A 13,935-nucleotide genomic window follows, 5' to 3' on the forward strand; every position below is an offset into this window, starting at 1 on the left:
TGCCGTTTTAAACTTTTAGGCAATTTCTCGCGAGATTTTTATAAATCTTGCGATATTTGTTACAAAGTTCTAAAGTACCATGCACCCTTTCTTCCCCACTCATGCATGGAGTCTCCATAGGGTCAAAGGTACATGGAACACATGGAGGACAACACTCATGGATTGGATCTCTTCAAACATCAATTTCTATGGTGATTCTTGAAGTGGATGTTCTTCCTATGGTTGTGCACTGGAACTTAAAATCAGGTTAAAATCTGGTGAAAATAGGGCAAATAAATGAAAAGCTTGAAATTTTCTAGTTGGTAGTCACGCACTCAAAGATGGTTATTCTTTGTTTGAAGTTGAAACCTAACCATACCCGGACCCGATAAGAACTACATTAACCAGACCCGGGTCATACCTGGTAAAATAATATATTTTTTATCTTTTTTACATTGAAAATTTGTGGATCTTAATAGGAACTCAGGTTGGGCATGGGTCTGGTATAAAATTTCACAAGCTATACCCGGGTCTAAATCGGTTCTTATTTATCACCATACCCAGACCCTATAGGGTTTAGTTTGGGTTGGGTCCCGGTAAACATGACCCATTGACACCCCTAATTTTGATCCCTCAAGAATGAGTATTGGTGGAAGTCTTCTCAACACATGAGAGAGAGAGAGAGAGAGAGAGAGAGAGAGAGAGAGAGAGAGAGAGAGAGAGAGAGAGAGAGAGAGAGAGAGAGACCAAAGAAGATCAACATTACCACTCATAAGATCAACAAAATGTTGAACCCATGAACCGAATAAGATAGAAAACAAAAATAGAAATATAAAAAAATAAGAAGCTAAAGAAAAAGAAACTACAAAAAGATAGCAACAGACAACAAAGCCAAGCTCAACCAAGATTCGCTTGACTAGAAGGCACCACCGATGAGTGAACATTGATCAGAGGGAAGAAGAGGTCTCTAAGATGCATACGTAGAATCACATATACATTAATCAGGATTTTATGGACAAGATTATTAAGGATGATCGAAATTTGACGAAAAATAGCATCATTGCGCGTCATCCAAACAAACCACCAAGTAGTAAGCAACCATGTCTTCCAGATCAGCCTTCACCGCTTGCATCGTCTAATTCCAACAAGGCCTAAGAGCAGATCAAGTGTGAAAGATTCCTCTTTGACAATTACATTCAGAGATCTCCACGTCCTATTAAATAGGACCACAAAGATTGGGCAGGACCATAATAAATGAAAAGTAATTTCTTCAGCAGCTTGACAAAGCACACACCAGCTAGGAAATAGAAAACCCAACTTCTTTAAATAACTGTGAGTCTGAACCCTATCATGCAAAATTAACCAAGGCAAGACCCGAGATCTTGAGAAAGGGCCCTTAGCCCATAACACGCACTCAAAGAACCAATCGGCCCCCAGAAGGAGCAACGATCTATACACTTTATGGGTATGGAACACACTGTTTGGCGCAATCACCCATTGCAACCACTGATCATAATTTCTTGCATCCCCAATTTGATCTCTGAAGAACAATAAGACTCTCAGCCACATGCTTCACAAGTGTGAGATCACCAACCTCCGAGATATATGACGAAGAAGAAATAAATCAGGAGCACCATATTTAGCATGAAGCAAACAAGCACATGAAGAACCTGGTTGATGGGCCATCCAACATTGCTTGACCACAAGAGCAATATATACTCCTCTGTCTTGGAGCAAAAACACCTAAGCCAGCCATACGCCTAGGTAACACCACCATTCACCAACCAACCAAATGACGCTTACCCTGAAGTTGACACCCAGACCAAAGGAAATCCATCATTAAATGACAAATATGCTTCTCCACACCCACATGCATCATGAACATTGATATAAAAATTTCAGAGATAGAGGGAAGAACATGTCTGATTAAAGTCAGTCGGCCAACGATGGAAAGATAAGACGCTTGCCATGAAAAAAGCTTAGTTTTTACTTTTTGAATAGTTGGAGCCCAAGCAACGGAGGAGAGGCGCTTCACTTGTAATGGCATACCCAAATACGTCATCATCAGAGATCATGTAATTAAAAATCCATTATCCCGCTGCAAGCATAAAAGACTCAACATTGAATATATAGTAAGAGAGCATTTGCTATCATTTAGAGAAAGCCCATAAAGAGAGAGAAAGAACTGGAGAATAAGTTTGAATCTAAGCATCTGTTGCACGTTTGCTCACCCAAAAATAATCATATCATCAACATAAATAAGAATATAGTTCAAGAAATATGGAACATCTAAAGGATCTATCAGGCTCTTCTCCGCAGCACGCTTAAGCAACACCACGAGACCCTCAACAATGACATTGAACAACAAAGGCGAGAGAGGGCAGCCTTGCCGTAATCCATGTCCCAACTTGATCTGGTCACCTCTAATGCCATTAGTCTTAATCATGGCTTGAGCATTAGAGACCAATTTCCTCACCGACCCAAAAAAATGATGATCAATGCCAAAATTGGATAACATTTGAAATAATAAGGGCCAATGCACAGAATCAAAGACTTTATGAAAATCTAGTTTAAGAAAAAAATAGGGCTGACCACTAAGATGTAAAGAGTGAATGACTTCAGAGGCCAAGATGAAAGAATGGTGAATCCTCTTATTGTGGATAAAAGCAAACTGAGAGTTCAAAAAAATTTGGTGAGCCACGACCTTCAACCTATTAGCCAACACATTGGCGATCATCCGATAGAGGACACTCATAACAGAAACTGGGCGAAACCTAAAGATATTAGTGGCAATATCATCTTTCAAAATTAAAAAAATAATTGCCAAGTGGGTTTGAATAGGCAATTTGGAGTTGCGATAGAACTCATCAAACATATTAATAATATCAGGCTTGACACAAACCCAAAAAATTTTGAAAAAATTCACATGAAACCCATTAGAACCTGGAGCTTTCCACCGTGAAAAACTTTTGATGGCCCTAAAAATCCAGTCTTCAGATAACTTCATTTGCATAGATCTGGCTCGATCTTGCTGAATCGAACCAACAGAAACAAGACCAATGACACCATCCACGGTAAGCAAAACAAAATATAAATATTTAAAATACTGAGTGACGGCTGAAATAATGTGTTGATTAAAGTACAAAACACTCCCAATGGTGATTGATGGAACAACATTCCTCCTATGACGATAAGAAGCATATGAGTGAAAAAATTTAGTATTACCATCTCCAGCTGCAAGCCATTTCACCCTTGCCCGCTGCTTCCATCTAATTTCTTCATTGACCCTCCAGTTTTTCAAAAGCGTTGATAACTCAATGGATTTGGCCTGCAAACTCTGCAGGTGCAAATCAGATAGAGATTCTGAGAAAGACAGTTTGATACAACGCTGAAATCTCTTGCTCTCAAGCAGTCATTTGCTGAAATTTAACCACATATCGATTATGGAGCCAAGCCTTGATATCTTTAGCGAGACAAGACAACTTCTCATGACACCAGATAGTCATTCACTGCTCATTTGATGGCTTATTTCAAGAGTCAGAAATAATCATGAGAGAGAGAGACGATGGTAAAAGGGGAGATTTGAGAAGTTCACGTTCACACAAAGCATTGTTAATTGTAACCCTTTGGCAAGAAAGACTTTGTTCGTTTGATGAGGAATCTCTTGGCACTAGTTAACGAAGAAGGCTTGATAAATTATGCTGGACTTCCTTCGCTTGCATTGATCACCTTCCATGATAAACAAAAATTTAACCTTTATCATTTGAGTAATAACAGGCTACACTTTCTCTCTCTCACCAACTTTTCCAAATTCTCTTTCATATAAGTATTTCTTATTTACTAATGCATGTGAAAAGCAAAAGCCAAAACTTTGATTCTCTTGTAAAAAGGCCCAAATCTTTTATTAAGTGGACCCCTACAAGTAAAATAGGGCTGACAAACGAGCCGAACGAACCAATCAGAGGGTGTTCAAGCTTGGCTCGTTTCTTGTGTATAGTTGAGCCAAGCTTGAGCTAAACGAGATGAACGCGAGCAGCACATTTACAATATTTTTTTTCAAAGATGAAAACACAAAAATTTAGATCCGAAACTACTAAGCCAAGCTCAAACTAGCCAAACACTTCAACCATCTTCATTCTATAAAATAAATTATATGTAAAATATCTTTAGTATTAATAAACAAGTTCATACTAACCGAGGTGAGACGAACATTGGCTGTTCACGCTTGAGCTCATCGTGCTTATTTTACGTGTCCAAACTAGATCTTTACAAGCTGAACATGAGCCTAGCCACGAGCAGCTAATCTCATTTGCCAGCACAGTAAATTGAAGTCACTATAGGATTGTACAATTACAAGATCCTTCCATTATTTGATAACGTACTCTTTTCAATTTTGCAAAACAAAGTCTAGTGCTACTAATATTATTTATATAATTATTTTTTTTCCTTTGTTTTTTTTTATGACGAAGCAAAACCCTGACCAAGAACTGGGACACTTAATAGGCCCTGTCTTCTTACAACGTAAAACACCGGGTTGAAGACACGATCACTAAGCCTTGCATGCCATAAAGCAACAACAGCTCTCATGCGTCAGCAGGATTCGATCCTGTATGTTCAGCTTGACACATGACCCTGCTGACCACATGAGTAACCACGGCCGTGGTATACAAGACCTTCCTTTCTTCTTCCCTTTTCTAAATCACTTACATGTTTTCTATATTATTATAATAAGTACATGATTTTATGTTTCTAATTGCTATATATGCAAGTCTGCTTTTTGAGTTTCTTTCAAAAACTGATCTTTCGTGACGACATTTTTTCTCTCTGATATTTTTTGTACATCGGACCAAAGCATGGTGTTTCCAAGTGGGACCCGTCCAGATCCGAACCTCGATCCAGCAACGAGTCCGGCCCGAGTTGGTGCTGCCTGCGCCATTGTGAGGATGATGTCATCCGAAAAAGAAAGCCCCGCTATGGTCACGTGACGGCCGTCGTCACCGCACGTGCCCGCCTGGAATTTAGTGTGGGTCCACAGAGATCTGACGCTGGAAAAGTGACAACGAGGTTAGGATGGATGGATGGAAATGCACGTGGTCGGAGAGGAGGAGACGAAGCGGCTTGGCGAAGCAGATGGATATCACGTGAGGATGTGTCACTATCAAATCAGCCTATTTATAAAAAATAAAATAAAATTATCTTTTTCCTTTTTCCCCATCGACGCATAAATAAAATATAAGATAATATAAAATGCATCCAAAAGAAAATTTTTTTTTGAAAGGCAAGCTGGGGTTAGGCAGACCCGTACCAGATATCTCTTAAGCCCCATCTGGCGAGGGATTAGAACCTGAGCCTTCAGCTTGGCACAGGATAGGATATCATGTTAAAACTGCGATAAAAATATGATATCTTCAAACAGCTGATATTTCAAGAATAACATGTTTTTTTATATTATATTAACTCTTAGAGTATCACAATAAATTTGCGAGTTAGTTACAATATCAAATAGATATTTATGATTATGACTATGGTCATAACGAGAGATTGAGAGAGCGAAAGGGTGTGGGCAAATGGGTTCCGAGTCAGTGTTTGGTTGGGTGTGAAAGCTTGGAAAGTGAAATCCAATATGTCGTCATCATTCAAGCAACGAAACCGGAAAATCTAATCGGTATGTAACCAAATTGGACCCAGGGCAAACCCAACATGAGGAATAAAGTCTTTGCCTTTGAATGGTCAGCTGTGTCCAACTAGCCAGCACAACCCTCGTACCAAGTTTTGAGGTCACCGGATCCAACATACTCTCTAGAAGAATGGGCCACATGCCACCATACTCATTCCTGGTCGGGCCTGGGTTTGGACCCGCACCCCTGCTCTCTCCCTTTCTCTTCACACCAATGTTGTCAGTATCGATATCGGCCCTGAATCGTTGGGCTGCCGATTCAGCTGTATTGACTGACGACAATACTCAGCTGAATCATTCTGTATCGTCTAAAAAATAATAAAAAATTATTATGTGTCAATGATTATGTGACACATGTTAAAATCATTAAAATAGTTTTAAAATAAATATTAAATAAATAATTTTGTAATTTTCACATTTATTATCAAAATTCTATCGACACAATGTGTATCAGCCCGATACTAATAACATTGCTCCATATATATATATATATATATATATAAAACATTTTTTATGCAGCACCGTAGACCGCCACTAACAGCCACCCATCTCAACATTTCTAGAGATGAAGACCACACCCATCTCGAGAAATACTGATATGGGTGATCCATGATGCAACGCCATATATATCAGTAATGATACGGTAATCGAGGAGTACCAATTCCCACATACTAGAATTCATGGTTGTAGGCTCTATCTTCTCAATTAAACCTTATTAACTTACTCAATATAGTTTATTTAACATGAATCATGCTTCGGATCATGTTTTTGGATGCAAAATTTAGATTTTTTAAGTCATATTTTTTTGAGATTTTGAATTAAATAATTTTTTTTGTAAGGTTTTGAATAAAGTATCTTGATCTGGATCTCAATGAAGATCTAAGAAAAATAATAGACAGTTCGAAATATCCAATTGAAATACACAAGATCCACTGAAACTTAAAACAATTCAGTTTGAATCTTTGGGAAGATCCAAATTGAATCAACCCATATGACTGGGATTGAATCCAGTTAGTGGATCTAATCTAGATTAGGTCTAATTATGTTTGGACCTAGAAGAAGATCCGAACTCAACCAGATCTAGATGAACTTTGATTTGCAATATACGAACCTCCCGTATAAATTCAGGCCAACCCTAATAGATTAGGATTATAGGGATTTGAACATGAGTATGGTTTGGACCTAGATCCACTAAGACCTAGCCGATCCTAAAGTCATTTGATTTGGATCTTTACAAAGATCCAAACGGGTCAACCCACAAGGGGTTAGTTTGGACCTAGTTCTATTGGAATCCATAATTTGGATCCTTAATCCATTATTGGATCTTAACAAAGATCCAAATAGAACACACATTCATTTTGGGGTTTGGATCTTGGAAGAGTCCCAAACAGATCCACTCACCAGGTTGAATTTTTGGGACCCGAATAGAGTGGACTCGCTTCATGTAGATCTCTAGGTTTTGAACCCTCGTATAAGGACCAACACATCAGGATTTGGTTCAGGTCTTGACTCGTGCTTTGTTGAGAATCAACAGGCCAACCCGTGAGAAATGGGCTAGACCCATTTGGGACAAGACCCAAATGGGTCACCCTCTCCCATCACATTACCCTATCCCCCTTTCCCGCATCCTCCCCTTTGACTCGTTGACCCCCCTTCTTTTAAATACGACTTAACAAGCCCTCTGTCTCTCGTTACCTAAGTCACTTTTTATTAGTCTAACCTTTTTTTATGTTCTTGTGATTTACACTCACCGTATGTTTTGGTGTAAAGTTTAACCTTTTTATGAGATTTCGGGTGACGTATAGCTGCAGAGTGGATGCGGGATGCTGAGACAGTATCGAGAGCCAATCTTTTTTTTCCTTTCGGGCATTAAATTATGGATACATGTTATTAAAAATATTATCGTTTATTGGGTTGCAGTATTTTAAATATAAAAGGTTATTCACATTAAATTTAGTAAAATCATTATTATGTAAAATGTAACCCGTATGATATTTCAAACCAAAGTTAAAAATATTTTTGCTAATGATTATTTCAATAAAAAAGTTTTCATTTTTTACGTATTTTTACAAGTGGTTAAAAAACTTGATGCATTACAGTGAGCCATTGATTTTTAAAGGTCTTAAAAATATACATATATGTTATAATCACATTATCCAAAACTTATTTTCTAGTAAATAATGCTTATAGATCATAACTATAGGTTATAATCAACTAAAAAAGTTTAAGAAATTTGAAAATCTAAAGCTTTTATTTTGTTGTCAGTCTATTGAAGAGTTTTTTTTTTCATATTTTTCTTAAAACTGATCATACAAATGTGTTTTACATGCTTGATTTTTTATGGATCTGACTCTTGAATCATCTGATTTATAAGGTTTAAAAATCAACTATTTAAAAATTTTCATAAATATTCAAAACTTGTTATTTTTATTGAGAAAACATGATCTAAATAAGGTTTTTTAGTAAATTGATCATGCTGAACATATCTGCAGGGTCAGATTTGTAAAAAAACATGAAAACATCCGTTCGTTGGTGGTAAGTTAGCTGCAGAGGTAGACAACTATATATATATATATATATATATATATATATATATAGCGGTAGGTAAAATAGTGCACCTACCCAGCGAGAAATCAGTCGTTGAGAAACATCTACTTAGTCACACACATTCTTTGTTTGCTAGGGGATTGAGCGTTGTGTGTTTTCTTTTTCACTTCATTATTGATTTTTTAACCCTGAAATTAAGGTACATTGTGGGGTCATTGATTTTTTAAGCTTATTAAAATTGGCATACACAACTTTTGCCTCCTCGTAAAGAATAAGTTGCTTTGGACATACCAACACAACACCATGCACTAATTTACACCAATGAACCAGAATCAAAATTTACCCATGATTACTCCAAGTCCAATTGGGATCTAGCAGTTGAACTTGGTACTTTACTATGGCCTGGAAATTCCGTAGGCCTAACCCTCATCTGGTGCAGTTCCCAAAGCCAAGGCTCCATACATGTCTAACAAAAACCATGCCAATTTCAAAGTCATGCAGATGTTACTCAAGTAAATCCAAGTAAACCAAGGCCCTGTTTGGAATCTTCCAGTCGGTGGTAGCTAAGAATGCATTTACGGAATCCCTAAAATTTGTGGTTTTAGCAAATCCACATGGTTGTTTGGGATAAGTGAAACCATTCAGTTAAGGATTTACCATTTCCACTTGTCTGTTTGTAATGCAGTTGAAAAGTTGAAATTGTAACTGAAAGAGCGTTGGAAAGGTCCTTGGAGTAGGCACTGGTGTAGCATTTAGCAACTACCACCTCATGTAGCATGTAGCTGGAGAGTCAAATATGGAACTGGAGGTGTCAAATATGTTTCATCATATCCTACAACTACATTCATCCCAAACGACTTTGGCAATGGGTATTCCACACTTCCCACTCGGGCTACCTCAGGGGCTTAGATTCCAAACAGGGAATCCACTGTTTAACGTGCTAAGGGGATTCAAACATGCACAGGTGATGAGTCTGTCAGTAAACAACGGGTTGGATCTTGTGTACCAAAGCTAAGCCAAGCCACGGGCTCCATGAACCAGACCCATCCCAAGTAGTCTCTCACTCGTTCATGCAAAACCTCGATCTTAAGGGTATTATTGTCATCCAGAAGAGTCAAAGGAATCCATGTCAAACCCTGTGAGATATTGCCAAATCCAAGAGGTGGGGACAACCTTTCTTTTGCATTACAGAAAAGCCAGGTAGATATATATGAGTCTCTCTCTCTCTGTTCTTTTTTATTAATTTAGCCAAATTGTACCCTACGTTTGCATATTTCCTTTTCAATCTTCCATATCTCAAGAGAGAGAGAGAGAGAGAGAGGATGGCATAGAGTCTAAGGTAGGCTATCGAAGGGGAAGAATATTAATGGGTGTACCACAGACAAAGTGGTGGTGGTGGATAGGACAGAGCAGGGGAGGCTCTACGCTGGAGAGAGAGAGAGCAGCCATGACTGACAAACCGCCACCTTACCTTCACGTTCTGGCCGTCGACGACTGCGCAGTTGACTGGAAAATCGTCGAGAAAATCCTCAAATCCGGCCTCTTTAAAGGTATCCTTCAAGCCTTTGACGCCCTTGCTTGAGAATGTGGCCGGAGCGTAGTGTTTCGGATTGTGGGTGTTTCTTTTTCTTGAGTTTTGTGTCTTGGTTATTATGGTTATCGTGAAGGAAATGTGAGGCTTTGGCATTGTCGGTTCTGTTTTCTACATTTTGGATTAGTTGGTTTTCCTTTTGTTCTTGTTTCATTGTTGGTTTTTATGAGTATTTTGAGAGAAATGTTAAGGTTGAGGCATTACAGGCTCCGTGCTTCCAACAAATTGGATTTGTGGGTGTTCATCTCCTCTCGTTTCTCTGTTGGTTTCAGTGGACGGTACGAGTGAAATGTGAAGTTTGGCATTGTGTGTGTGTGTGTGTGTGTTTGCTTTTCTACAGTTTGGATTTGTCAGTGTTCCTTTTCTTGTTTCAATGTTGGTTTCCGTGATGGTATGCGAGAAGTTTGACATTTGTAGTTTTTTTCCATTTCACTCTCTTTTACAGAATTGGATGTCGGTTCTCGCATTTTCTTTCCTTTTCCAGTTCATGTTTGCGAGTTTGTGATTTCCTTTCATTTTTCCTTCTAGCAGGGTTGGTTTTAAATAGTTTGAGATGGTGTGAGGTGAATTCTTGGGTCTACCCATTTGGTGTTTGTTGTGAGACTTTTTGCATGCTTTCTTTTAGTCCTTTCTTACAATAAGTGGAAACGCAGGGGTGTGTTTCTTGCAAGCTTTGATTTGGATGGTTCCAATGAATGGGTGGTTTGGGTATATATGGGCTTAAATTACAATTTTTTTAGCATTTTTCTTTTTCTGAGTAGCATCATCTAGAATACAGTTCTGCTAATTTTTTGCTGGAGTCTTCTTTTGATTCTTGCTTCTAGTAGCAGTGGATGACGTTTTTAATCTTTTCTGTGCTTCGGAAATATTAAAAGAGTTTAGACGAAAATTAAAACTCAATCTTTGTATTTGGTTTCCTTTGTTTTCTGTGGGTTCTTCATCGAAGTTCTCTATTTTTTCGTCTGCGTTTACAGAAGGACGATTTGCTATTGTTCATTTGTTTCGCTTTTTTCATATTCACTTGCTTTAGGTTTGTCTGCTTTTCTCTCTCTAGATTTTCCCACCTCATGTGGCCTGTGGGCGTTTCAAAACTTTTTGCTTTTTTTGAACCCCACATATACGGACTCGTGTTATTTATTGATCGACTTTTTTCTCGATATCTGGTAAATTTCTGGAATCTGGCTAATAATTTGCTCTCTAGTAAGCGTTGCTGTCTTTATTTTATTCTCGGAAGCATATTTATTGTTTGGTTTTACACCATATTTGCTCCAAAATTTTGTAATTTTATATTTCTTGAAAACTTTATATTTGAAAGACTTTTCTTTCCTGAAAATTTGTATCTTTTCTTTGTAGCCAATTCATTTATATTTTTCCATTTTCCTCTCTCGTTATCATTTGGTTACTATCAATATCTTTGTACTTTTCTTTGTGGCCGATTCATATGTGCTTTTCCTTTTTCCTCTGTCTGGTTATCATCTGGTTACTATCAATATCCTTTTGTTTTTATAAGCTCATTTTCTGTCCTTTTAATTCTTTTCCTGCAAATAAGTTTCCAGGTCCGTATATGCAAGTGTTTAGAATGTGTTATTTCTTATGGCTGTGAGACTGTTCCACCACACACACACACACACATTTCTATATTCAGTTCAGGATTTGAACTAGTGAAATTTCAAAAGCTGAAGTATGTTCTGGTTACAGCTCATAGACTGGCTAAAACCTATATTAGACTTTCACAAAATTGTTATTTTTGATATTTCTTAGTAGTTCTATTTTTCCTTGGTCTTTGCAGTCACTACTGTCGATAGTGGGAAGAAGGCAATGGATATTCTTGGTTTAAATGAAGAGAACGTCAATCCAACCAGTATTAATGTAAGTAAACTTCAGTTATTCCCCAACACTTAATTGTGCATCCCAGTGGTGTGGAACCTTCCAGTAATTTCTTGGCCCCAATACTCGAATCTCATGGCAAACTTCTTGGGCTGGGTGAATCTGTGATGCTTTTACTTCTGTATAGGGCCTATTTCTTGGATACCATCTTTGATCTGTCTTTATCTGTTCTACATTGATGTCAGTTGATTCAGAGAAACCCGTACAGTACGCCCGCCTCAAAGTGACATCAAGGAAGTCTGGAGAAAATTTTCTCTGTTTTGAAGTTTGAAGATCTAGTCTGTGATACCGCTGATCTACTTTAATGTGCAGTTATCACAGCTGTACTGTGTTTTCCTTGTCCTTTTCATGGATGTCAGTATTTACCCCTTACCATTACAGATAGTTCAGAACAACTGTTCATGGTTTTAATGTCTGCTAAGTTCTAACCCTTTTGTAACTGAAGCATTCATTTACAAAAACAACTCCCTTCTTTCATTGTGGAGTTTCCTTTTATATACTAATTTTCTTTTTCTTTCTGCAACTTATCTTTTAAAATCATTTGTAGGGCAATCAAATTGACATGATCCTTACTGACTACTGTATGCCTGGAATGTCTGGATATGATCTCCTCAAGATAGCAAAGGCATGATCTTTTTGGAAATATTTCCCCTGTATTTACATTTGTAACTGATATCATTTATCTTATTCTTATATTCATTGATTTATGTATCTCAATGATGAAATATCAGGAGCACAATTACTTAAAATCTATTCCTATAGTGTTAATGTCATCGGAGAATGAACCACAGAGAATCAGCAGGTAATATTGCTAACAAGTTGGAGCAATCTTACTAAAGTTCATATTCATTTTTCCCACTAAATTTTTTGCTTCTCACAAGATAGTCATGGCTGTTGACACTCAGGTGCCTCTCCGAAGGAGCTGAAGATTTCATCCTCAAGCCTCTTCAATTAGCAGATACTAATAAACTAAGGAGCTACATAAGACCCGCCACACTCTTAGTGAAAGCCACCAAGAAGCGAAAGCTACCCCCAGACATAATACCCGAAAACGAAACAGAGCGACGACCACGCCTTGCAGGCATTGCCGTTGCTTGATGGAATAATTTTCCGTCCTCGACCAGCCTGCACTGTAGCCAAGCTTCTGCCAAAGTGGAGATTACTGCTTCCTTGCTCGTATGGAATGTGGGATTTTGTTTTTGGGTGTTGGATATCTTCACTGCTTCCTTCTGTCCTTTGCGGGTTTTTTTTTTGTGTGTGCTTATATGTGATGAGGGTGTATAGTATTGGGGCTTGATGGTGTATCTTGCTGCCTTTTTGTTTCTATATGTATTTCTGCTTGCATTATGAGGATTCATCACTGAGCTCTTTCTTAAGATTGGAAAATGGGTACCATGATCGTTTTGTTTATCCATGTGACTAAAGATTTACAGTTACTAACATGAGATGATTTAATCTCTATTTAGGAGCCAAGAGATGGGGATTCGATTAACCCCACCTAACCCGCTTACTCTGTTTTCAAAGGTTGGATTTGGGAGATGGGAGTGGTAATGAAGGGTGGATATGGAGCGGAGATGACAACTCCAGTCTTGTAGCCAATTTTCTGGTCCACACTCTTCACGCCTCTCATGTCTCCAACTTCGGCTCCCAAAAAGAGCTTTAGGACCTGTTTGTTTCATCAGTTTTCATATGAAAGTTCAGCACTGGCACTCCCTTGTCACAATCGGTGAAACAACCACTCTAGCATTAGCATGGGAAAAGTCCATGCTAGTCCAAGTGGGCCCCAGGGGTTCTCACCTCTTTCATGGTTTCATGTGCAAATCCGTTCATATGTCACCCACCCCATGAGAAAGCTATTTCATAGGAAAGCCAGCCAGGTAGGACTTTTTAGAAACTCGTGGTCTTTTCCCTGAAAGTGCATTCCCTCACTGGGAATGAATTAAAGAGTCCTTGCTGATCTTCATTAGTAGTATCCCCAGTGTGCATCATTGCAACTCTTTTTTGGTTGCTCGCTCTTTTTTTTTTGTCTTTTCATTTTCTTGTGTCCATATTAGGGGAAAAGAAAGCAAGAAGCAATCTCTCTCTCTCAGTGATGTACCTTCATCCATTCAGGTAAGTATTGAGAAAATGCTGTAAAAGTTAAAAAAATAAGCTAGAGAGTATGTTCTCAACGGGTGCTATTCCCCATAAAAAGTTTTCAAACCGAGGAAAAATGCGCTAATCTCTCTCCACCCAGGTCTTTAGCAATAGTCAA

General features: G+C 38.2%; 1 protein-coding gene across 1 annotated transcript; it reads left to right on the forward strand.

Annotated features, from left to right (window-relative positions):
- Positions 1-9,650: 9,650 nt before the first annotated feature.
- LOC149848418 (two-component response regulator ORR3-like) lies at positions 9,651-12,779 on the forward strand. Its single transcript, XM_090004270.1, has 5 exons — positions 9,651-9,753; positions 11,584-11,663; positions 12,229-12,306; positions 12,413-12,483; positions 12,587-12,779. The coding sequence occupies exons 1-5, from the start codon at positions 9,651-9,653 to the stop codon at positions 12,777-12,779; spliced, it is 525 nt and encodes a 174-aa protein (XP_089860396.1).
- The last annotated feature ends 1,156 nt before the right edge of the window (positions 12,780-13,935 follow it).

The sequence above is a fragment of the Nuphar pumila genome, chromosome 1, assembly GCF_984573655.1.
Source record: "Nuphar pumila chromosome 1, dmNupPumi1.hap1.1, whole genome shotgun sequence".
NCBI lineage: Eukaryota > Viridiplantae > Streptophyta > Magnoliopsida > Nymphaeales > Nymphaeaceae > Nuphar > Nuphar pumila.

What these genes read in the sequence shown, in the direction of transcription:
- LOC149848418 (XM_090004270.1), top strand. Translation starts at nt 9,651, where the DNA reads ATGACTGACAAACCGCCACCTTACCTTCACGTTCTGGCCGTCGACGAC. An exon ending in CAAATCCGGCCTCTTTAAAG is followed by an intron (nt 9,754 to 11,583) that starts GTATCCTTCAAG and finishes TGGTCTTTGCAG; the next exon opens with TCACTACTGTCGATAGTGGG. An exon ending in ATCTCCTCAAGATAGCAAAG is followed by an intron (nt 12,307 to 12,412) that starts GCATGATCTTTT and finishes ATGAAATATCAG; the next exon opens with GAGCACAATTACTTAAAATC.